Source organism: Pongo pygmaeus, chromosome 5 (genome assembly GCF_028885625.2).
Source record: "Pongo pygmaeus isolate AG05252 chromosome 5, NHGRI_mPonPyg2-v2.0_pri, whole genome shotgun sequence".
Classification (NCBI taxonomy): Eukaryota; Metazoa; Chordata; class Mammalia; order Primates; family Hominidae; genus Pongo; species Pongo pygmaeus.
The window spans coordinates 46,939,517-46,966,077 of record NC_072378.2 but is presented as its reverse complement, the minus strand read 5'-3'; the positions used below and the strand labels follow the sequence as shown (position 1 = coordinate 46,966,077).

General features: G+C 38.3%; 1 protein-coding gene across 7 annotated transcripts in view; it reads left to right on the top strand.

Moving 5' to 3' along the window:
* Window positions 1-26,561, top strand: part of LOC129039618 (24-hydroxycholesterol 7-alpha-hydroxylase) — a 98,303-nt gene that overhangs the window by 49,857 nt on the left and 21,885 nt on the right. For 4 of the 7 annotated variants that reach the window (XM_054493597.2, XM_054493598.2, XM_054493601.2 and 1 more), the window contains 3 exons: window positions 4,202-4,297; window positions 5,165-5,253; window positions 8,715-8,876. In XM_054493597.2, the coding sequence (XP_054349572.1) occupies window positions 4,202-4,297; window positions 5,165-5,253; window positions 8,715-8,876 (347 nt within the window). Of the gene's footprint in view, window positions 1-4,201; window positions 4,298-5,164; window positions 5,254-5,837; window positions 8,184-8,714; window positions 8,877-26,561 lie in introns of those variants that run through there. The other 3 variants (XM_054493600.2, XM_054493602.2, XM_054493603.2) reach the window with 2 other exon arrangements.

Genomic DNA, 26,561 nt, shown 5'->3' with positions numbered 1-26,561 from the left:
TCCCACCACCCTTCCCTAAGGTAGTTTGAACAGGCTCTCTTTGTTTATTTTTGCCTCTGTGCCCTTTCCTGGAAATGGAATGAATTGAAATGGACGAACGCTCTCTACTTTCTTGGATTTACTGCATTCTTTCTTTCTCTTTATTATGTTACCTTTCTAAAACTCTGTAACTTCTACCTGTGTTCTCTTTTCAAGGTTTTATCTGTTTAGTAGAAAAGTTTATCTTCAAGAATATCCAGAAAAGAGTAACAAAAAAAAGTATTGGAAAAGATGAGTAATTGAGAAATATTAATTATCCTTTAAAACCTGTTATAAAGCTGAAAGAATTAAAATGTTATGATCCCGGTGTCAGACCAGGTGTTCAGATCAATAGAAAGAACTGGAGAGATAACAAAGAATTAGCTCCCTTATACATAATAATTTAATATAGGATAAGTGACTCTTTTTATAAATCAATATAAAGGGAAGAAATTAATATGTGGCTTGGGATGACTGACTAAAAGTGGGTTTTTTTAAAACTTCTAAAGTAAAAGTTCTCAAACTTTTTGGTTTCATGATCCCATCACACTCTTCAGAATTATTGAAGATCCCAAAGAGTTTTTGTCTGTATCTATTTTAAATCTATCAATATTAGCTATGTTTCAAATTTAAACTGAGAAATTGTTAAAATATTAATTTGGTGATTCATTTAAAATAACAAAAACCTCTTACATGCTAACATAATACATAGTTTTCTAAAACATTAACTATATTTAGTTTATAAAAAGAAGAGGCCTGCCTGATTTTACGATTAATCAATGAAACCACAAAAAGGATAAACAGATTTGAATGTACCATATCAAAATTTAATGTCTCATTTTTTAAAAGTGTAACTCAAATGTGAATATAATGTAAACATCAATATATAACACAACTATAAATAATTTTAATATTTAAAGAACTGACACAAATCAATAAGAATGAGTGTCACATAGGTTAATCAGGACAGAACATAAAAGTTTATAGGATAAAATAAATGGAAAAACTCTCGAACATAAAAATGTAAATGTAAAAACATAAAAATGTAAACCTAAAACAACCATTAGACATGTCAGATTACAGATAAAAGGGTAACGAAACTTACATTCTCATAAATTATAGTTAGAAATGTATTTTGCTACAAAATTTGAGGAAACAGTTGAATAACATGCATTTATAGCCTTAAAATATGCATGTCCTGTGTCATCTGAACATCTGTGTTAACAGAATCTATGTGAAAAAATGCTGTGTGGAAGAAAGTGCTTATGGTAGCAATATTTACCACAGGAAAAAAAGTAGGGAATGATTACATTAATTATTGTTTGATCTACCCAATGGAAGATTAAACAGTCATTAGAGGAAGAAATATTCACCATGAATATACAATAAAAAGGGAAAGCATGTTATGAAGTTAAGTGAACTAGGAAAGATTAAATTGGTTATTCAGGAGGATCAAAACTATGTTTAAAGTTTAACAACAACAAAATATCGCCTATTAATACTAAGTAAACATACTGGAAAGAAATCTAGCTAGTTAGTGACTGTCTTTGGGTGTCAGAACTCTGGATTTTCTTTTCTAGTTTTTCTACTTTTCAGAATTTTCCAAACTTTTTGTAGAGATCAGTTTTTATCATACAAAAGAATATACTCTTTAATTTTAAAAATACTTATTTTATTTATTTATTTTCTTTTGGCACAAACACCAAGCAAGCCTCTGGTTAAAAGCTAGGAGAAAAGGCTGTGTGCTTCAGACCTCCTGCTATAGATGTGTTGCCTCTGGACTCCTCCTTTCTCTTTAAGATTATATATTCCTGGCACCCACTTAGCTCTGAGCACCTTTCTTGAATTACAACACAGAGTCCTGCCTTCTCTTCCTTTTTTAAAGAAAGCCCCACTTCTAGATTATCAGATGAAGCTCGTTTTGGCTTCACATCATCCAGGTGAGGTGGGCTGGCCAGGCTCAATTCTGTCTACCTGAGAGATGCAGTTCTTGCAACACACAGAAGTTGTAGCTTCCCTTTGCTAGTGATCTGTGTTCTCCTTCTGCGACTCTTTTGCCTCCCTCTTGATCTTTCACTTCATCTGTCATGTAAGTAAAGATAGGGACTGTTTAGGCTGGGCGTGATGATGTCTGCTTGCTCAGAGGGTTTCTTGATAGAACCAGCTCCAGCATTCCTTCATGCTATTTATCAGTCTGGCAGTTGCTGCTGCTGCAACAGGAACCTCTTTCTTGTCTCCTCCCTGTTGCTAGTGGTAATTCTGTTATAGAGGACCTGTATGAAGTTCTCCTCCCTTTGCTAACCTGCTTTGTAGGCTACAACAGTCAGCAGCCTCCAAGTCATGATCACAGGTCAACAGCAACTGAAGAGGACTTTGCAGTGGGAAGGGGAAGGGCTGTGGTTGTCCTGACTGAAGGCCTGTCCCTGTGCTGCCCCCAACCCGGCTCTCAAATACACATCACGGCCCTCTGTGGCTGATTCCAGAGTCAGTAATGACCTCTGTAGCCTCAGTTCCAACAGAAGTAAAACAAACAGATGGGATTGGGATCTCACAGGTCTCTCTATTTTAAAATGATAGAGGGTACCTACAAAAGCTTCACTGTCTTCCCAGTCTTAGATTTGAGTCTCTCCAGCTCTCCCGGTTCTGAAATTGCCAAATCTCAAGCAATACTCAGCTGCCACTAGAGCCAACAGGGGTTCTCCTGGGTTAAAAAAAATGATGACATCCCTACCCATACTCCACTCATAGCTACCAGTAAAAGACATATTTTTATTTTTCTTTGAGATAGCATGTCACTCTGTCTCCCAGACTAGAGTACAGTGGCACAATCATAGCTCACTGTACCCTCAAGCTCCTGGGCTCAAGCAATCCTCCTGTCTCAGCCACCCAAGTAGCCGAGACTACAGGTGCACCATCATCCCCAGCTAATATTTTTAATTTTTTTGTAGAGACGAGGTCTTCCTATGTTGCCTAGGCTGGTCTCAAACTCCTGAGCTCAAAGGATCCTCCCACCAAGGCCTCCCAAAGTGCTGGGATTACAGGCATGAGCCACCACACCCAGCAGAAGACATATTTTTAATTGTAAGGTGTTTATGCTTTAGATAAGTAAACCTAAAGTAAATATAGGCATGAGCCACCACACCCAGCAGAAGACATATTTTTAATTGTAAGGTGTTTATGCTTTGGATAAGTAAACCTAAAGTAAAAGTTTTGCAAATATCTTGAGGACATTTCAAAATTATACAAGGTTAAATAGATGTGGCTTATGATGATGGGCAGTGGGAATTACCTAATAAAATATCTTTACCTTGGTAAAGTTGGTAGCTATCTAGCAATTATAAAACTTGGGAGATCTCTTTGTCCTGTGGTTCCTGAACATGGTGATGATAGGGAGATTTTGTGAAATGGGTTTTAGTTCTTTGTATAGTTTATAGATCATGAAAATCTGTTGTCATATGAATCAGGAAGGATAATGTAGACTACCTGAGGAAATTCTTATCCTCGTTCCCACAAGCACTGTGACCCCAAACACAAGCCCAACCAAACAAATACACAACACTTGCCTTTTCCTGTGTCTTCCTAACCAGTTGTTTTTCGTTTGTTTCTGTCCTAATAACCAGTGCTGGACTGAGAAAAGAAAAGTCCACTGCCCCTGCTCTAACACTATCATTAGTATCCACAAGAACAGGACATCCTCTGCGCCTCTTCTCAGTGCTACGATGGCCATTGTCCCTGTCTCAGAGTCCAATTTTTCTGTTTCATAACCTGAGCCTCCACCGTAGTTTCTGCCTTCAAGAACTCTGGCCACAAACCCTAATATCAAACATCAAAAGCTACATTAGAATGGACTTATACTAGTTTCTAAAATTTTGAGATTTAGCTAATATTTCCTTCCATGTAACTGAATATATGTACATGTGAATCAGAATTATATAATTTCCTCTATGTAACCAAATATATGTATATGGAAATCAGAATTATATAGATACTATATTATTAGATTTTATATTATTTATAATTAGATATTATATAATTATATAGATATTAAAATTAGATTTTCTCACAGTCAATTATAAAATGTATATCTTCACCACAATGTAATTGTAGCATTATTTTTAGTGGCCCAAACTCTCTTTAAAGTATATTTCAAAAAAATGATTTGCAGCTGATTTTTCTGTTATAGAATTACATCATTCCTTCTGGTGACTTGTTGATGTTGTCTCCATTTTGGCTGCATAGAAATCCAAAGTATTTTCCTGAGCCTGAATTGTTCAAACCTGTAAGTTATCTCTTTCAGTATATATTATTCTTTAATTTTAATTTCTTTTTATTTCAGAAGGGTAAATTCAGAAATTAATTAGGGCTATGTAATTAAGCAGCCATATTTCTCTCGTAACTAAGAACAAAGTTGACTACAAAGTACAGAAGAGATTTGCAATATAGACAGTGCAACATTTACAAATCAGTTAGAAAAGTTTTTGTAATAAACTTCTCTAACTTTAAAATACATTTTACATGAAACCAGAAGGGCATGTTCAAGTAAATAAGCCTGTTTTTGATAGAAGACTTATTTCATGTTCTTCAGACAAGTGCTTCTGTCATTGGTTTCCAAGGAGTACAAAAAAATACAAATAAAGCAAATTAAAACCGTGATCTGCTGTTTCTTAGAACTGGAAAGTTACAGGGCCGAACAGAATGTTAAGAGGTCATTTAGTCTGTTCTCTGCCTTTAGGTAAAACTGTCAAAAATGGCATCCAGATGCATTCATTCTGCATCCCAAGCTTTTTCCAACAGGCAGGGATGTCAGTGTCTTATTACTAAATTTATTACCAAGAGCAATTTTATGATGGAGCCTGAGACCTTATTATAAATATTCTTCCTCTTCTTAGGTCAATTCTGCGGTTGATTTACCTTATCATTTACATTTACCACTTAACAGAATTTTTTAAAAACCTTTTTATTTATAAGTTCATGTTCCAAAAACACAATTGTGTCTAATATTAATAACAGGGTGGAAAAAATTACCAACAACCCTGCAACTTTATATGCAAGGATTAGCTGTACAAGGTCATTTTTAGCCTAGAGAAATAAAGTTAAGCTTATTTATATAAGGCTGATTTGGAAAAAAAATGTTTTCTTCCCACAGGAACGTTGGAAAAAGGCAAATTTAGAGAAGCACTCTTTCTTGGACTGCTTCATGGCATTTGGAAGCGGGAAGTTCCATTGTCCTGCAAGGTCAGTCAGACAGCTGGGCCACATTTATCCAGAAAGTCTGCAGAAAGATGATGGCTCAGAGGGGGACAACTTTGGCTTAATCTCTTGATATATATATTTAAACTATAGGGAAATCCAGAAGAACACATTTTGTCTGGTTTATCTGTGATCCTGTGCAGTGTCTCTGTGGGAATATCTAAAGTGGCTTCTGATAGAGGACCTCATGAGAAGAGAACATTACACTTGCCAGATGCCACATCAAAGCAGCATTTATGGTTCAAATTGTCAGCTTTCACACAAAGATAATTGGAAGTGGTTTGAGTGCTGCCTTCCTTAAAAATAAAGATAGAATTATATTTCTTTTACTATGACATTGTCATGGATATTTGCTAGGGTTCTAGAACATCTTTGGCTTGGAGCATAGCAGGAGCTTACTAGGTGGTTTTTGTCTATGGCGTTAGTTTGGTTTGTGAAAACTTTCTTTTGATACCTTTTATAGTTAAATTAATCTGGCACCCAGCCCTCCTCCTCAGTGTGATACCCTGTTCTAATGCAAGTGTCCATTGTTTAATGAAAGATATTGTTATCTTTATTTGTTCAAGCAGAAAAGGTTTTTGAACATCTCATCTGTGCCAGGCCCTCTTCTAAGCTTCAGAGAGCACTGAGGAAGACCGACATGGTCGCTGACTTCATAGAATGTACAATCTACATTAAATTTATCACATTTCTTCATTGGGGATGATTCTGTAGGGGAAACGCCAGTACCTGTTTATGACAAAATCTCTCTCAATGAATGTAGAAATCTATTAAATTTTTATATTTAAAAAATTGTAGTTTCTTGAAGTCAGTCCTCTTCATTATTTGAACAATAATGCCAGTCTATATTTGCAATTATTAATTGCTCCACAGTATCCATTCTATCCTTCCATTCTTCATGTGTTTAGAGTATTGGTATGATTTTAGTAATTTACGCTTCCCCTAAAATAGTATTAATTAGTCATAGGCAATCATGGAAATTCTATCCTCATTTTAGACATTATTCTAGAAATCTAAGCCTAAGCAAATGGGTGCCTGGTGTTTTGCTGAGCTGCTTAGGAAGTTGAGCTAAACTGGCCAAACAGAGTGAAAGGAGAGACTTCTTCAGGATGAGGCCCTGTTCATCCTGTCCCACTGGATATGAACAAGGAAGCATGCAGCCTCAGATGTTACTAGCAGCAAGTTCAAGAGGAATAAGCTGTATGATGGTGCAGTCTGTAGATGGCAGAGCAGAAATATAGTAGGAGCCTGAATCCCTGGAATCTCAGTAATATTATTTTGTCGCTGAATTCGTCAGTTTTGAGGAGCTTGTCTACTTCCTGTTATGTTAGATAATAAGTGTCCTTACTTTTGAAGTCAGTTTTAGTTGAGGGTTCCATTGTTTGGAGCTGAATACCCACCATATACTGACATACCCACCATAAAACTCCAAAGCTGAACATTGTAATTGAGTATCTGTTACTTTAGGGACATCATATAACACACAACAACATTAGCAACAAAAACCCATCGTGCTCATCCTGCCTCTCATATTATTTTCACTTTAGAGAAGCAGTTCTTAAGTCAATAACAAATTTTTTGTTTTTGTCACATACCAAATGTCAATGTCCTAAGAATAGCTCTTCTAAAAACAATAGATGCTACTTTTTTCAGGTTTCTTTATATCGCTATATCTATCTATCTATCTATCTATCTATCTATCTATACCAATAGCAACTAAATAATTTATTATAATCATCCTTGACCTGGAGCTAGCAGTATTTTAAACCAATGACTGAAATGTCTTGCAATGGAGTGTGTAGTATGGGCCAATGGTCAAGGATTACCTGCTGACTATTGTTTTCAAGAGGTGCTATTACTACCTTCCATGATGACATTTGAGGCTAACAGACATTTTTTTGAGTTTGAAAGTAATTGGTATAATAAAGGGAACCATGATGCTGCAACTCAATCAATAATATCTTCTTTAGACAGAAACTATGTATTTTTAGAGTGTGCTGAGCTCTTACTCGGTGCAAGGCAGTGCTCTGGCTACCATAGGGGCTTTGGGCATGAGTAAGACATGTTCTCAACCCACATGAGAAACAACTTAGTAGGGGCAAAGTGGACATTGAGTTAATAAATAACTGCAAGGATTTCTGGTCGAGAGATGCCAAAGCGTCACACTGAGCTTCAAGAGAAAGAATACATCTGGTCAAGATGCTCTCAGAAGATTTCCTGGGGAAAGTGGCAGAAGACCTTTTAGCTTGAGACAACAGAATGAGCAAAGGGTTACTAAGCACAGAGGCATGTGGCTTAAGGCCTTATGGTTTTACTGTTAGTGGGACCAGATTACAGTGGTGAGAAGTAAGGCTGAAAGTGTACACTGGCCCAATTGAAAAGGCCGCTTAATACCTGATATATGAGTTTATATGCAGCTCACATGGCGCTAATAAAGAACTAAAAGGTTTTGGGCAGAATGGATTCGTGTGAAGCATGACTTAGGTTATATGGTTATGCTAATATTCTATGTGTGAGACATGGAGTGGTAGACTCTACCAGATTTGGAAGATAATTAGAAGCGGGGGTTAGGTGAGAGGAAGGCTTTGAGGTGGACTGTGGCTTTAGATCCAGGTGTCTGGTAGAGATGGTGGAAATAGAGAAATCAGGAATGAGGGAGAGTCTGGGAGCAAGATCTGAAGTTTTCCTTTGAAAGTAGAGTGTGTCAATATATATATATCAGTTAACCAAAATCTACCAGTTAAATATAAATGTTGAATACATGTGACCTATTTAAGAAACCTCATTAAGTTTAGTTTTCTACTGTTTCTGTTTTAAAATGTCCTTAATTTTGTCATATTACTTATTACTTATTTTAAACAGCCAATGCATGAAATGTTTTGTTTCTAAAGAGAAATAAAATAGCAAATTGTTCAGGAAAGCAAATGACTTCATTTGGACAATGTATACCAAGATAGATTTTTTTGCACTAGAAATTTAATCCCACAAATCCTTAGTTGTAATCCCCAGAAAATTGCACTCATTCTTGATTTGTATTCCAGGTGCCAATTTATTTTCTCATGCACCAAATACTCAGTGAGTCAGAGAAAGTTGCCCGTAATATGGCTGATGATCAAAGTTCGTCATGAACACACACTCTTATGGCCTTGCAGCTGTCATTTCTTGGAGTTCAAGCCACTGAGGTGGTATGAGAACCCCTCTCACAAGTAAACACAGAAGGTTCTGCTGATTTAAGTCAATATGTACTCGGTGCTGCCATGGGATAACAACCAAAAATCAGAATGGAAGAACTGTGGTTCCTCTTCATAGTCGTGGGGGTTCTGAAAGTAGGTTTGGAGCAGGATCCCACTGCGAGGCAATTCATTGTCGCACATGGAAGAAAATCTTTCTAGTAATTCTACTACTGGAGAAGTCTGGTGATTTGTTTTTGTTTTGTTTTGTTTCAGAAAAACAAACAGGAAAGAGCAGCATGAACCACCAGACTTCTTCAGAAATTGTAGCTTGCAAAGTGAAGAGTCTCATTATAGCGGACAGTCTCACATTAAACTATACGATTTAAATGGAGGAATAAGACGGAGGATTTTCAGTGTGGAGGAAAACTTCTTTGAGTGAGCACCTCTGAGAGTTGATGATCTTAGGGATGTGCTTGCTATACCTGTCGCCTGGAACACACACCAAAACCAACAAACTTGATTTTCCATGGTTCTAATTCCTGAAAAAGGATGCCTGATTGGCTGTGTCATTGTGCAAATTGATATGGCTTAAACTCCAGTGTAAAACAACAGCCCTGATCTTTGGCAAGATTAATCTGCTTATAAAGGCATGCTTGGATAAGCAGAGAGTGTAATAAGAGGAAGGCTGCAATACTTGAGAAGTTAAAATGAAGCATGGATTCCTGAGGAATAGAAAGTGTGATTTTTACTTTTTGTGTGCGTTTGGGTCTTTCATGTATTCTAGGGAGTCCTAGGCCACAAAGTCATGGACTTGTCTTGAATTCCTAATGAAAATCACACATCTATTGGAAAATTAATTAAAATCAGAGGTCCATCTAAGAGTAATTTAGTAGTACTGTTTTTAACCAAACATCTCTTGAGCATCTAGTATTAATACAATTATTATTTTATTCGATAACTATTTACTGAGTGTGTGCTATGTGTCAGGTTAGGGTTCTAGGAGTTATCATGGAAAATAAATCAGATGAAGCCCCTTTACTTTAGGATGTTATTTCCCACCCAAGTCACCTTGTTAAAAACTGGGAAGAGTCAAAGACTCATAACATTTCTGAATTGGTTATAATGTGGTTGGGGAAATGAGACATAGCCATATGAAAAAAAAAAGCCCTACTTAACAGCTCAAGATGGCACATGAAAAATGCCAGAAGACTCAGATATGTAACAACTGCCATAAGAATTTGGAGGAAGGAGGATTAGAAGAGGCTTTTGGACTAGATTAGAATAACCAGTAAACAACACAAAAGAAAGCTCAGCTTCCTAAGATGCAGCAGTATCAAACTTCAAGGGAAGAAAAAAAATTAAGTGCTCATAGGAATATAATATACATATATGTTAGTGATAGCAAGGCAATCATATATTTGGGACTTATGATGCTCTGAGCACATTTTTTCTATATATTTATGTTAAAGATAATGCCATTTTAAAAGCTGTGCCTTATATAGTAAAGTATCTGCACACTCTTGTATTTGAGGAGTGTTATTAGTAGCTTTCTCCCTTTTATACTTAGAAATAGCTGATTGCTTTTAAGGATTGAGCAAATTTAAATCCCCATAGATTTAATGACAAGTTAAAAATCCAATTTATTCTGAGGAATTTGTTCCATAAACAAATGCATCCCCTCAACTCTAGTTGTTAAATATAATTAAAGGAGTTGTATTTACTGGTATAATTGTTTCCTAACATTTTCACAAGAGTGTGCACATATCCTGGAGAGTATATAAAAGAGGGTTAGGAATGAGGGTGGGAAAGGTGAATGTGGCTAATTCTAAGACTCTGAGCCAGGTTATCAGAATCCTTATTGATTTTTAGCCATGCTTCTCTCTTCTCACTGCTTTGCAAAGGAGCAATGAGTCACTCAAAGGAGCATAGAAACCATTGGCAAAATTGCAGTCATTATTTTCCTGGCCATTTCATTTTGATATTTCATTATGAAGCTAAGATATAAGTATGTCAAGAACAGAAGCAGCAATTTAAGAGTGATTTTTTTTTTCTTTTTCAACTTTTATTTTGGGTTCAAGGCGGGCACATGTGCAGGTTTGTTGCATGGGTAGATTGAGTGTCTCAGGAGTTTGATATACAAGTGATTTGTCAACCAGGTAGTAAGCACAGTGCCTGATACGTAGTTTTTTGAACCTCACCCCCCTCCCATGCTCCACCCACAACGATTCCCTCTTTGTGTCCATGTGTATTTAATGTTTAGCTTCCACTTGTAAGTGAGAACATGCTGTATTTGGTTTTCTGTTCCTGTATTAATTCATTTAGGATAATGATCTTCAGCTGCATCCATGTTGCTGCAAAGGACAGGATTTCATTCTTTTTATAGCTGCACAGGATTTCATGGTGTTACTATGTACCATACTTTCTTTTTCTTTTCTCTCTCTCTTTTTTTTTTTTTTTTTTTTTTTTGAGACAGGCCCTGTTGCCCAGGCTAAAGTGCATTGGCGTGATCATAGCTCACTGTAGCTTCAACCTCCCGTGCTCAAGCATCCTCCTGCCTCAGCCTTCTGAGTCACTGGGCCTACAGGCACATGCCATAGTGCCCAGCTAATTTTTTAAAAAAATTTAGTAGAGACAACGTCTCACTATGTTTCGTAGGCTAGTCTTGAACTCCTGAGCTCAAGCGATTCTCCCACCTTGGCCTCCTAAAGTGCTGAGATTACAGGCATGAGCCACTGCACCTGGCCCCACATTATTTTAAATCCAGTCCACTGTTAATGGGCATCTAGGTTGATTTCATATCTTTGCTATTGTGAATAGTGTTTCAATGAACGTATGAATGAATGTGTATTTTTGGTATAATCATTTATATTCCTTTGGGTATAATGGGATTGCTGGGTCAAATGGTAGTTCTAAGTTCTTTGAGAAATCTCCAAACTGCTTTTTATAGTGACTGAACTGTTTTACATTCTCATCAGCAATGTATAAGCATTCCCTTTTCTCCTCAACCTCACCAACATCTGTTATTTTTTGACTTTTTAATGATAACCGTTCTGAATGATGTGAGACGTTATCTCATTGTGGTTTTCATTTGCATTTCTCTAACGATTGGTGATGTTGAACAGTTTTTTATATACTTGTTTCCCATGTGTATTTCTTTTTTTGAGAAATGTCTGTTCATATTATTTGCCCCTTTTTTTTAAATGGGGTTGTGTTTTGCTTGTTGATTTAAGTTCCTTATAGATTTTTGATGTTAGACCTTTGTGAGATGCATATGCCAAATATTTTCTCCCATTCTGTAGATTGTCTGTTTACTCTGTTGACAGTTTCTCTTACTGTGCAGAAGCTTTTCAGTTTAATTAGGTCCCACCTGTCTATTTTTGTTTTTGTTGCAATGGCTTTTGGAGACTTTATCATGAAATCCTTGCCAAGGCCTATGTCCAGAATGGTAGTTCCTAAATTTTCTTTTACAGTCATTGAAGTTTTAGGTCTTACATTTAAGTCTTTAATTCATCTTGAGTTGATTTTTGTATACAATGAAAGGAAGGGTCCAGTTTCAATCTTCTGCATATGGCTAGCTAGTTTATCCCAGCACCATTTATTGAACAGGATATCTTTTCCCCATTGCTTGTTTTTATTGCTTACTTATCCGATCTGATGTTTTTAAGTGTGCAGCTTTATTCCTGGATTCTCTAATTCGTTCCATTGGTCCATATGTCTGTTTTTGTACCAGTATCATGCTGTTTAGATTACTGTGGCCTTGTAGTATAGTTTGAAGTCAGGTAATGTGATGTCTCTAGCTTTGTTCTTTTTGCTTAGGATTACTTTGGTAATTTGGGCTCTTTTTTGGTTTCATATGGATTTTAGAATAGTTTTTTCTAATTCTGTGGAAAATGACTTTGGTAGTTTGATAGGAATAGCATTGAATATTTAAATTCCTTGTGCAGTATGACCGTTTTAACAATATTGATTCTTCCTATCTATGAGCATGGAACACTTTCTCCATTTGTTTGTGTCATATCTGATTTCTTTCCTTGGTGTTGTGTAATTCTTATTTTAAATATATTTTACCTCCCTGGTTAGCTGTGTTCCTAGGTATTTTATGTGTGTGGCCTTTGTGAATGGGAGTGCATTCTTGATTTGGCTCTCAGCTTGGGTGTTGTTGGTGTATAGAAATACCACTGATTTTTGCACATTGATTTTGTATTCTGAAACTTTACTGAAGTTATTTATCAGTTTTAGGACATTTGGGACAGACAGTAGGGTTTTCTAGGTGTAGAATCATATCATTTGTGAAGAGAGATAGTTTGATTTATTCTCTTCCTATTTGGATGCCTTTTATTTCTTTCTCTTGCCTGATTACTCTGGCTTGGACTTCTAGTACTAGGTTGAATTGGAGTATGAGAGTTGGGCATTCTTGTCTTCTTTCGGTTTTCAAGAGGAAGGGTTCCAATTTTTGCCCATTCAGCATGATGTCAGTTATGAGTTTATTGTAGATGGCTCTCATTATTTTGAGGTATGTTCCTCCTATGCCTAGTTTGTTGAGGGTTTTTAACATGAAGGAATGTGGAATTTTATCGAAGGCCTTTTCTGCATCTATTGAGATGATCATGTATTTTTTGTTTTTAGTTTAGTTTATGAGATGAATCACATTGATTGATTTGTGTATATTGAACCAATCTTGTATCCAAGGTAAATTAAGTAAACAAAGTAAGCTTTATTTACTTTAAAGTAGACTTTATTCCTGGGATACAAAGTATGGTGGATTAGCTTTTTGGTATATGGCTGAAATCAATTTGCTAGTATTTTGCTGAGAATTGTTGCATGTATTTTATTCAGCAATATTGGCTTGAAGTTTTCTTTTTTCATTGTCTCTGCCAGATTTTGGTATCAGAATGATGCTGTCCTCATAGAATGAGTTAGGGAGGAGTCCTTCCTCCTTGACTTTTTTGAATAATTTCAGTACCAATAATTTCAAGATTGGTACCAGCTCTTCTTTATGTATCTGGTAGAATTCAGCTGTGAATCCTTCTAGTCCAGGGCTTTTTTGGTTGTTAGATTATAATATAATAATGAGTTTTGATTCCGTTTCAGAACTCATTATTGGTCTGTTCAGGATTTCAATTTCTTCCTGGTAAAATCTTCGAAAGCTGCATGTTTCCAGGAACTTATTCATTTATTCTAGGTTTCCAAGTTTGTGTGCATAGATGTGTTCATAATACTCTCTGAGGGTTTTTAAAATTATTTCTTTGGGATTGATTGTAATTTCCCCTTTGTCATTTCTGATTGTGTTTATTTGGATCTTTTCTCTTTTTTTTCTTTATTAATGTATCTAGCTGGTGGTCTATGAATCTTAGTTACTCTTTCAAAAAAAGTCTGAATTTTTGCATCTCGATTTTTGCATCTCAATTTTGGTTCAACTCCAATTTTGGTCATTTATTTTCTTCTGTTAGCTTTGGGGTTGGTTTGTGCTTGGTTTTCTAGTTCCTGTAGGTGATATTAGATTGTTAATTTGAGATCTTTCTAACTTCTTGTTGTAGGCATTTGGCGCTGTAAACTTTCCTCTTAACACTGATTTAGCCATGTCTCAGAGATTCTGGTATATTGTATCTTTGTTTTCATTCATTTCCAAGTATTAGTTTTTATTTCTGCCTTACTTTCATTCTTTAAAGTCATTCAGGAGCAGAGTATTTAATTTCTATCTAATTATATGGTTTTGAGAGATGTTCTTGGTATTAATTTCTATTTTTATTGCACTGTGGTCTGAGAATGTGGTTGGTATGGTTTTGATTTTTTTAATTTGTTGAGTATTGCTTTTATGACCCAGCATGTAGTCAATCTTAGAGTATGTGCCATATGCATATGAGAATAATGTATATTCTGTTGTTGGATAGAGTATTCTGTAGATGTTTGTTTGGTCCATTTGGTCAAGTGTTGAATTTAGGTTCTGAATATATTTGTTAGGTTTTCTGCTTTGATGACTTGTCTGGCACTGTCAGTGTGTTGTTAAAGTCTCCCACTATTATTGTGTTGTATGTAAGTCTCAATAGAAGCCTCTAAGAATCTTTTTTATGAATCTGGATGCCTCAGTGTTAGAGTCATGCATATTTAGGAAAGTTAAGTCTTCTTGTTGAATTTAACCCTTTATCATTATGTAACACCTTTCTTTGTCCTTTTTGAGCATTGTTGGTTTAAAGTCTCTTCTGTTTGAAGCAAGAATAACAACCCCTACTCTTTTTTTATTTTCTGTTTGCCTGGTAGATCTTTCTCTATCCCCTTATCTTGAGTCTTTGGGTGTCACTGCATGTGAAATGGGCCTCTTGAAGACAGAATACAGTTGGGTCTTGTTTCTTTATCCAGTTTGCCACTCTGTGCCTTTTAAACGAGGTTCTTAGCCTGTTTATATTCAAGATTAACATCAGTATGTGAAGATTTGATCTTGTCACCGTGTTGTTCACTGGTTCTTAAGTAGACTTGATTGTGTAGTTGCTTTATAGTGTCAGTGGGCTATGTACTTAAGTGTGTTTTTGTGGCGGCAGATAATGATCTTTGATTTCTGTTTGGTAGTCCCTTAAAGACCTCTTGTAAGGCAGGTCTAGTGGTAATGAATTCTGTTCACATTTGCTTGTCTGAAAAGGATTTTATTTCTCCTTTGCTTATGAATCTTAGTGTTGTTGGCTATGAAATCCTTGGTTAGAATTTCTCTGCTTTAAGGATGCTAAATATACACCCCCAATCTCTCATGGCATGTAAGGTTTCTGCTGAAAGTTTCATTGTTAGCCTGATGGCAATTCCTTTGTACATGATCTGCCCCTTCTCCGTTGCTGGCTCTAAGATTTTTTCTTTTGCATTGACTTTGGAGAATCTTATGAGCATGTCAACTTCTCTAGTGAAGTTGAGGAAATTTCTGTGGACAATATCCTGAAATATGTTTTCCAAGTTGCTTGTTCTCTCTCCATCTTTTTCAGGAATGCCAATAAGTTGTACGTTTGGTTTCTTAACATAATCCCATGTTTCAAAAAGATTTTGTTCATTTTTATAAATTATTTTTTCTTTATTGTTGTCTACCTGCATTGATTTGAAGGAGCTGTCTTCAAGCCCTGAGATTCTTTCCTCAACTTGGTTTACTCTGTTATCAATGCTTCCAATTGCATTCTGAAATTCCTGTGGTGAATTTCTCATTTCCAGAAATTCAGTTTGGTTCTTTGTTAAAATGGCTATCACATCTTTCAACTCTTGGACCATTTCCCTGTTTTCCTTGGATTGGGTTTCAACCTTCTCCTATATCTTGATGAGCTTCCTTACCATCCAGATTCTGAATTCTATATCTGTCATTTCAGATATTTCAGGCTGGTTGAGAACTATAGCTAGGGAGCTAATGTGGTAGTTTGGAGGTTAAAAAATGCTCTGGCTTTCAGAGTTGCCAGAATTCTTGCACTGGTTCCTTCTCATCTGTGTGAGCTGATGTTCTTTTAATCTTTTGGATGGGACTTTTTGCTTCTTATAGTCTTTGATACCTGATATGGTTTGGATCTACATCCCCACCCAAATCTCATATTGAATTGGAATCCTCAGTTTTGGAGGCGGGTCCTGGTGGGAGGTGATTGGATAATGGAGATGTTTTCCACGAATGATTTAGCACCATCCCTCTTGGCTCTGTCCTCATAATACTGACTGAGTTCTTGTGAGATCTGGTTGTTTAAAAGTGTGTAGCACATCCCCCATCTCTTTCTTGCTCCTGTTCCTGCCACATAAGAAACTTGCTCCCCCTTTGCCTTCTATCATGATTGGAAGCTTCCTGAAGTTCGGCCCTACCCACCCCACCAGAATCAGAAGCCACTATGTTTCCTGAACAGCCAGCTGAACCATGAGCCAATTAAAACTTTTTTCTTCATAAATTACAGTCTCAGGTATTTCTTTATATCAATGTGACAGTGGATTAATACAATGCCCTTGAGGATTTGGCTGTGGTATAAGTTGGATTTAGTTGACTGGCTTCATATCTGGATGTTTTCAGAGGCCCAAGGCTCAGCTCATCACTCCTGGACTGGGTGTTCTAACCCAGGAGGGCTGGGAGCAGGCCCACAGCTTTGTTCTGGGGCCCCTTGAGGTTAAAGCACGGGCTGTGCTGGAGCGTTTGAGATGTTTCCAGTCTGTTGGCAACAACACTTGACTGGAGCTTCTGGCAAAAGTGCTCTGGCAGGGCAGTGGTGGGCCCCTGTGTGCATGTATTCCAGTGAGGTGGGGACAGGGGGATGCTATGAGTGAGTGCACATCAATGTGGGAAGGCTGCAGGTGGGTGCATGCTGGCAAGATGCAAAAGTGCTCCAATGGGTATGCAGCATCTGCCAGTGAAAGAATTATTGTGGTGGCCACTGACAAGCACTTTAGCTGGCCAACTGAGGCTGGGCTGCATGTGGTTGCAGCCAGGCAGGGACCCTGAGAGAGGCCAGCAGACTGGGGTGTGCTCAAATCAGACTGCATGGACAAGACAACCCCACTCTCTCCAGGTCCAGCAGCTAACAAAGGCTAAAGTCACCTAAAGGAGTATGGTGAGCCTTGTGGGATGAGTGTCCATGGACATGCTCCACTATAGACATTCCCATGTCAAACCCTCTGGGCTCCTTCCAGGCTGGAATTCTGTTTCCGCCAACTCTCCAGGTAATTATCACTGGCAGCTCAAATGTCATGGGAGTTGTGGGATCTCCCATAACTAGGATCCCAGAAGTCCATGGTGAAGGTGAGCCACTCCATGCCTATTTCACTCACCCTTTCCTTAGGAGCCTCTTGGGCCCAAAAATGAGTCCTGGTGCTCGGCAACCCCCTGCAGTGTTCCCAACTTTCTCTACTTTCAGCCTATGATCTGTGTCCTTTTTGTGTCCACTCTCCATGCCTTCTTTCCAAAGACCTGTTCAGAGTATGCTGGTCTCCTTAATAGTCTAGTCTCTTTCAGTGGGAGAATTTCTTCCTGGCTGTATCTAGTTGGCCATCTTGGCTCCCTAAAAAAATTAACAGCGATTTTTGATACTTAGACCAAAGTGATTCTAAAACAAACTATGTTTATTTCTGAGCAAAAATTTCAGGATGACACCCTTTTCTTTATTTACAAAATAGATCTCCAGCCCCCATCCTGCGCACAGAATACCTGGGCAGGATATGTATCTATGGAGAGAAAGAAAGGCCACTTAGGGTTGGATATCCTTTTTTTCTCCCATGGGCTTTCTTATCTCATCTTAATTGAATGACTACTCTTTAATAAGTTAGATATCTCTAATGTTCGAAAGAAATTTCATTCCTAAGAAGAGGGGACTCGAATTACAACTGTGCTATGTTACAATATTGTCCATAGGTTATTATCTCCTCATCACCTAATTCCTTCTCCTCGCTTTCTAATAGTTTTAATTTTCACTTGGATATCCATGGGGATTCTGAAGCACTGATTCCACTCCCAGCTCTGCAGAGATGGAACACTTCCCTAAGACAATCAGCACATGACATCCCTGCCCCCTCTCTCCTTTACAATAGTGATTAGTTTAGGTATTGGCAGATGTTTTAAGCAGGAAAATTAACTACTAGGGTTTCTATTGAGACTTCTGGGTCAAAAATAATCATTCCTTCCAGGATCTTCATAAAGACACATTTGACCCCAGAAAGTGGTGCAGCTATTTTGAGACTAGAAAAGCAGACAATATTGTGCTGAAGTTGATAACATAAAACAGAGCAGTAGAAGGAAACTGACTCCATGGCAACATCACTGAGCTGCTGGAATGATCTCTTCCTGAAGCCAGCATGAGCCACAGGTTTTTCATATACATAAAGCAATGCATTTCCTCAATATAGAAATCAGTCTGATTTGTGTTTTCTGTTCCTTGCAACCAAAAGTATCCTCAGTAATATAATTCCCTTAAAAGCAAGAGTTTTCTTTCAAGAATTATTGAACTCCATGAAATCTTGTATTAGCACTTCCTAATCATACAAGTTAATTGCTTTCTAAATAACCTGTGCCTTTTTAAAGGGCTGAGCTTCATTTACTTTGGTTATATCAGTCAAGACTGTCAAATGCCTGTCTCAGACACTGATGACATCCACTGCTATAGAATTATGGCCCTGTTCTCCAGGTGCCATAGATGTTCCACACACTCCTGAGCCCAGGACTCTGGCTCTGATGTTGCTCTGAGCACCTATGTGCTGAATACTGGGACCATCACTACCACAAAAATGCCTGTGCCCTGGAACCAGTGCTACTGTGGTTACCAGCATGCCCTTGTGACACACCCAGCACCAAGAGAATCCCTTTGGCTAGGACTCCCCACAGTGTCCTAGGAGGCCCCAGGAAAAAGAATAGCAGGAGGACCACAGCAATCTTTGACACTAAGGCCCTCTAAAACTTTCATCACTACTACTGCCTTCAAATACATCTACAACCTTGGCCACTGAGGACCCCCACAGTCCTGTCAAATATTGATTACAGCTGATGGAACTGCACAGACTATGCCTATGCCACCACATCCTATTCACTTAGCATGGCACTCACCCACAAATGAAAGTATTTCCCCACAAATCCAGCCCGTCAGTCTTGAAGAGATGACTGCTCCCTCAAATGCACAGATATCATTGCAAGGTCATAAACACATACACAAAGGAAAAATGACATCACCAAAGGACAACTATAATTTTCCAATGCGAAACCCTAAAGAATTAGAGATCTATAAGCTTCCTAAAAAGGAATTAAAAATAATTATTTTAGAGAAGCTCAGCAAGATACAAGAGAACTCAATAATATCAATCAGAACAACAATATATGAATAAAACTGGAAGTGAAACAAAGAGATGGAAAGATCAAAAGAAAGCAGACATAAATCCTGGAGCTGAAAAATACAGTGAATCAACTGAAAAAATGCAATAGGGAACTTCAACAGCAGACTCAACCAAACAGAAGAAAGAATCTCTGAGATCGAAGACAGATCTTTTGAAATTATCCAGACTAAGGAGAAAAAAATTGAAAAGAGTAAAGTAAACCTATGGGACTTAAGGGACACTAATAATGAAACCAATGTATGCATCATAAAAGTCTCAGAAGGAGGATTGAGAAAGGGGGAGAAACCTTATATAAATAAATTATGGCTCAAATTTTCCCAAACCCTGAGAGAGATATGGACATTTACACCTGTGAAACTCAAATGTCTCCAAACATGTTCAACCCATGACACCTTATAATCAAATTGCCAAAAGTCAAAGACAAAGAAATTTAAAAGCAGCAAGAGAAAAGTGACTTGTCACATACAAGAGAACCTTTATAAAACAATATTGGACTTGGAGGAGGAGCCAAGATGGCCGAATAGGAACAGCTCCAGTCTACACCTCCCAGCGTGAGTGACGCAGAAGACGGGTGATTTCTGCATTTCCATCTGAGGTACCGTGTTCATCTCACTAGGGAGTGCCAGACAGTGGGCGCAGGTCAGTGGGTGAGTGCACCGTGCGCCAGCCGAAGCAGGGGCGAGGCATTGCCTCACTCGGGAAGCACAAGGGGTCAGGGAGTTCCCTTTCCAGGGGTGACAGACGGCACCTGGAAAATCGGGCCACTCCCACCCGAATACTGTGCTTTTCCGACGGGCTTAGGAAACAGTGCCCCAGGAGATTATAGCCCGCACCTGGCTCACAGGGTCCTACGCCCACAGAGTCTCACTGATTGCTAGCACAGCAGTCTGAGATCAAACAGCAAGTCAGCAGCGAGGCTGGGGGAGAGGCGCCCGCCATTGCCCAGGCTCGCTTGGGTAAACAAAGCAGCCGGGAAGCTCGAACTGGGTGGAGCCCAACACAGCTCAAGGAGGCCTGCCTGCCTCTGTAGGCTCCACCTCTGGGGGCAGGGCACAGACAAACAAAAAGACAGCAGTAACCTCTGCAGACTTAAATGTCCCTATCTGACAGCTTTGAGGAGAGCAGTGGTTCTCCCAGCACGCAGCTGGAGATCTGAGAACGGGCAGACTGCCTCCTCAAGTGGGTCCCTGACCCCTGACCCCCGAGCAGCCTAACTGGGAGGCACCCCTCAGCATGGGCAGACTGACACCTCACACGGCCGGCCAGGTACTCCAACAGACCTGCAGCTGAGGGTCCTGTCTGTTAGAAGGAAAACTAACAAACAGAAAGGACATCCACACCAAAAACCCATCTGTACATCACCATCATCAAAGACCAAAAGTAGATAAAACCGCAAAGATGGGGAAAAAACAGAGCAGAAAAACTGGAAAATCTAAAAAACAGAGTACCTCTCCTCCTCCAAAGGAATGCAGTTCCTCACCAGCAATGGAACAAAGCTGGACGGAGAATGACTTTGACGAGCTGAGAGAAGAAGGCTTCAGACGATCAAATTACTCCGAGCTACGGGAGGGTATTCAAACCAAAGGCAAAGAAGTTGAAAACTTTGAAAAAAATTTAGAAGAATGTATAACTAGAATAACCAATACAGAGAAGTGCTTAAAGGAGCTGATGGAGCTGAAAACCAAGGCTCGAGAACTACGTGAAGAATGCAGAAGCCTCAGGAGCCAATGTGATCAAATGGAAGAAAGGGTGTCAGCCCTGGAAGATGAAGTGAATGAAATGAAGCGAGAAGGGAAGTTTAGAGAAAAAAGAATAAAAAGAAACGAGCAAAGCCTCCAAGAAATGTGGGACTATGTGAAAAGACCAAATCTACGTCTGATTGGTGTACCTGAAAGTGACCGGGAGAATGGAAACAAGTTGGAAAACACTCTGCAGGATATTATCCAGGAGAACTTCCCCAATCTAGCAAGGTAGGCCAACATTCAGATTCAGGAAATACAGAGAATGCCACAAAGATACTCCTCGAGAAGAGCAACTCCAAGACACATAATTGTCAGATTCACCAAAGTTGAAATGAAGGAAAAAATGTTAAGGGCAGCCAGAGAGAAAGGTCGGGTTACCATCAAAGGGAAGCCCATCAGACTAACAGCGGATCTCTTGGCAGAAACCCTACAAGCCAGAAGAGAGTGGGGGCCAATATTCAACATTGTTAAAGAAAAGAATTTTCAACCCAGAATTTCATATCCAGCCAAACTAAGCTTCATAAGTGAAGGAGAAATAAAATACTTTACAGACAAGCAAATGCTGAGAGATTTTGTCACCACCAGGCCTGCCCTAAAAGAGCTCCTGAAGGAAGCGCTAAACATGGAAAGGAACAACCGGTACCAGCCGCTGCAAAATCATGCCAAAATGGAAAGACCATCGAGACTAGGAAGAAACTGCATCAACTAACGAGCAAAATAACCAGCTAACATCATAATGACAGGATCAAATTCACACATAACAATATTAACTTTAAATGTAAATGGACTAAATGCTCCAATTAAAAGACACAGACTGGCAAATTGGATAAAGACTCAAGACCCATCAGTGTGCTGTATTCAGGAAACCCATCTCACGTGCAGAGACACACATAGCCTCAAAATAAAAGGATGGAGGAAGATCTACCAAGCAAATGGAAAACAAAAAAAGGTAGGGGTTGCAATCCTAGTCTCTGATAAAACAGACTTTAAAGCAACAAAGATCAAAAGAGACAAAGAAGGCCATTACATAATGGTAAAGGGATTAATTCAACAAGAAGAGCTAACTATCCTAAATATATATGCACCCAATACAGGAGCACCCAGATTCATAAAGCAAGTCCTGAGTGACCTACAAAGAGACTTAGACTCCCACACATTAATAATGGGAGACTTTAACACCCCACTGTCAACATTAGACAGATCAACGAGACAGAAAGTCAACAAGGATACCCAGGAATTGAACTCAGCTCTGCACCAAGCAGACCTAATAGACAGCTACAGAACTCTCCACCCCAAATCAACAGAATATACATTTTTTTCAGCACGACACCACACCTATTCCAAAATTGACCACATACTTGGAAGTAAAGCTCTCCTCAATAAATGTAAAAGAACAGAAATTATAACAAACTATCTCTCAGATCACAGTGCAATCAAGCTAGAACTCAGGATTAAGAATCTCACTCAAAACCGCACAACTACATGGAAACTGAACAACCTGCTCCTGAATGACTACTGGGTACATAATGAAATGAAGGCAGAAATAAAGATGTTCTTTGAAACCAATGAGAACCAAGACACAACATACCAGAATCTCTGGGATGCATTCAAAGCAGTGTGTAGAGGGAAATTTATAGCACTAAATGCCCACAAGAGAAAGCAGGAAAGATCCAAAATTGACACCCTAACATCACAATTAAAAGAACTAGATAAGCAAGAGCAAACACATTCAAAAGCTAGCAGAGGGCAAGAAATAACTAAAATCAGAGCAGAACTGAAGGAAATAGAGACACAAAAAACCCTTCAAAAAATTAATGAATCCAGGAGCTGGTTTTTTGAAAGGATCAACAAAATTGATAGACCGCTAGCAAGATTAATAAAGAAAAAAAGAAAAATCAAATAGATGCAATAAAAAATGATAAAGGGGATATCACCACCGATCCCACAGAAATACAAACTACCATCAGAGAATATTACAAACACCTCTACGCAAATAAACTAGAAAATCTAGAAGAAATGGATAAATTCCTCAACACATACACCCTCCCAAGACTAAACCAGGAAGAAGTTGAATCTCTGAATAGAACAATAACAGGAGCTGAAATTGTGGCAATAATCAATAGCTTACCAACCAAAAAGAGTCCAGGACCAGATGGGTTCACAGCCGAATTCTACCAGAGGTACAAGGAGGAGCTGGTACCATTCCTTCTGAAACTATTCCAATCAATAGAAGAAGAGGGAATCCTCCCTAACTCATTTTATGAGGCCAGCATCATCCTGATACCAAAGCCTGGCAGAGACACAACAAAAAAAGAGAATTTTAGACCAATATCCTTGATGAATATTGATGCAAAAATCCTCAATAAAATACTGGCAAACAGAATCCAGCAGCACATCAAAAAGCTTATCCACCATGATCAAGTGGGCTTCATCCCTGGGATGCAAGGCTGGTTCAATATACGCAAATCAATAAATGTAATCCAGCATATAAACAGAACCAAAGACAAAAACCACATGATTATCTCAATAGATGCAGAAAAGGCCTTTGACAAAATTCAACAACCCTTCATGCTAAAAACTCTCAATAAATTAGGTATCGATGGGACGTATCTCAAAATAATAAGAGCTATCTATGACAAACCCACAGCCAATATCATACTGAATGGGCAAAAACTGGAAGCATTCTCTTTGAAAACTGGCACAAGACAGGGATGCCTTCTCTCACCACTTCTATTCAACATAGTGTTGGAAGTTCTGGCCAGGGCAATTAGGCAGGAGAAGGAAATAAAGGGTATTCAATTAGGAAAAGAGGAAGTCAAATTGTCCCTGTTTGCAGATGACATGATTGTATATCTAGAAAACCCCATTGTCTCAGCCCAAAATCTCCTTAAGCTGATAAGCAACTTCAGCAAAGTCTCAGGATACAAAATCAATGTATAAAAATCACAAGCATTCTTATACACCAATAACAGACAAACAGAGAGCCAAATCATGAGTGAACTCCCATTCACAATTGCTTCAAAGAGAATCAAATACCTAGGAATCCAACTTACAAGGGACATGAAGGACCTCTTCAAGGAGAACTACAAACCACTGCTCAAGGAAATAAAAGAGGATACAAACAAATGGAAGAACATTCCATGCTCATGGGTAGGAAGAATCAATATCATGAAAATGGCCATCCTTCCCAAGGTAATTTACAGATTCAATGCCATCCCCATCAAGCTACCAATGACTTTCTTCACAGAATTGGAAAAAACTACTTTAAAGTTCATATGGAACCAAAAAAGAGCCCGCATCGCCAAGTCAATCCTAAGCCAAAAGAACAAAGCTGGAGGCATCACACTACCTGACTTCAAACTATACTACAAGGCTACAGTAACCAAAACAGCATGGTACTGGTACCAAAACAGAGATGTAGATCAATGGAAGAGAACAGAGCCATCAGAAATAATGCCACATATCTACAACTATCTGATCTTTGACAAACCTGAGAAAAACAAGCAATGGGGAAAGGATTCCCTATTTAATAAATGGTGCTGGGAAAACTGGCTAGCCATATGGAGAAAGCTGAAACTGGATCCCTTCCTTACACCTTATACAAAAATCAATTCAAGATGGATTAAAGACTTAAACGTTAGACCTAAAACCATAAAATCCCTAGAAGAAAACCTAGGCATTACCATTCAGGACATAGGCATGGGCAAGGACTTCATGTCTAAAACACCAAAAGCAATGGCAACAAAAGCCAAAATTGACAAATGGGATTTCATTAAACTAAAGAGCTTCTGCACAGCAAAGGAAACTACCATCAGAGTGACCAGGCAACCTACAAAATTGGAGAAAATTTTCGCAACCTACTTATCTGACAAAGGGCTAATATCCAGATTCTACAATGAACTCCAACAAATTTACAAGAAAAAAACAAACAACCCCATCAAAAAGTGGGTGAAGGACATGAACAGACACTTCTCAAAAGAAGACATTTATGCAGCCAAAAAAACACATGAAAAAATGCTCACCATCACTGGCCATCAGAGAAATGCAAATCAAAACCACAATGAGATACCATCTCACACCAGTTAGAATGGCAATCATTAAAAAGTCAGGAAACAACAGGTGCTGGAGAGGATGTGGAGAAATAGGAACACTTTTACACTGTTGGTGGGACTGTAAACTAGTTCAACCCTTGTGGAAGTCAGTGTGGCGATTCCTCAGGGATCTAGAACTAGAAATTCCGTTCGACCCAGCCATCCCATTACTGGGTATATACCCAAAGGACTATAAATCATGCTGCTATAAAGACACATGCACACGTATGTTTATTGCGGCATTATTCACAATAGCAAAGACTTGGAACCAACCCAAAGTCCAACAATGATAGACTGGATTAAGAAAATGTGGCACATATACACCATGGAATACTATGCAGCCATAAAAAATGATGAGTTCATGTCCTTTGCAGGGACATGGATGAAATTGGAAATCATCATTCTCAGTAAACTATCGCAAGAACAAAAAACCAAACACTGCATATTCTCACTCATAGGTGGGAATTGAACAATGAGAACACATGGACACAGGAAGGGGAACATCACACTTCGGGGACTGTTGTGGGGTGGGGGGAGGGGGGAGGGATAGCATTGGGAGATATACCTAATGCTAGATGACGAGTTAGTGGGTGCAGCGCACCAGCATGACACATGTATACATATGTAACTTACCTGCACATTGCGCACATGTACCATAAAACTTCAAGTATAATAATAATTAAAAAAATAAAAAAACTATATTGGACTTTTCAGGAGAAACTTCATAGGCCAGAAAAGAATGGGATGATATATTCAAACTACTGAAAGAAAAAACACTCTGAAAACCAATGATATCATATCTGGCAAAGCTGTCCTTCAAAAATGAAGGTGACATAAAGATATTTCCGGACAAACAAAGCTGAAGGAGTTCATCACTACTATACCTGTCTTATAAGAAATGCTAAAGGCACTTCTTCAAGCTTAAATGAACGGACACAAATTAATAACATAAAAATGCATTAAAGTATAAAACCCACTGGTCATGGTAAATATGTAGTCAAAATCAGAATATTATAATCCAATAATGGTGTTATATAAATATGTGTTGACTCCAGAAAAAAAGATTAAACACAAAAGCATTAAAAATAACTATAGCTACAATATTTTTTTAAGAGATAGATAATATAAAAAGCAGTAAACTGTGACATCAAAAACATATAATGCATGTGGGGGTAGGAGAGAAGTAAAATGTAGAGTTTCTGTAGGCAAATGAAGTTAAATTGAGTGCACCCTTGGATAGGTATGCAGTATAGTGTAGTACTGGTTTTATTAGGTTAAAATATATTGCTATAAGTATGTTTTCTGTAAGACTCATAGTGACCACCAAGCTAAAAGCTATAGTAGACACACAAGAGATAAACAGAAATGAATTGGAGTATACCACTACAAAAACTAATCATATCAGAAAGGAAGATAGCAAGAGAGGAACTAAGGAACTACAAAATAGAAAATTTTTACAAAATGGCAATAGT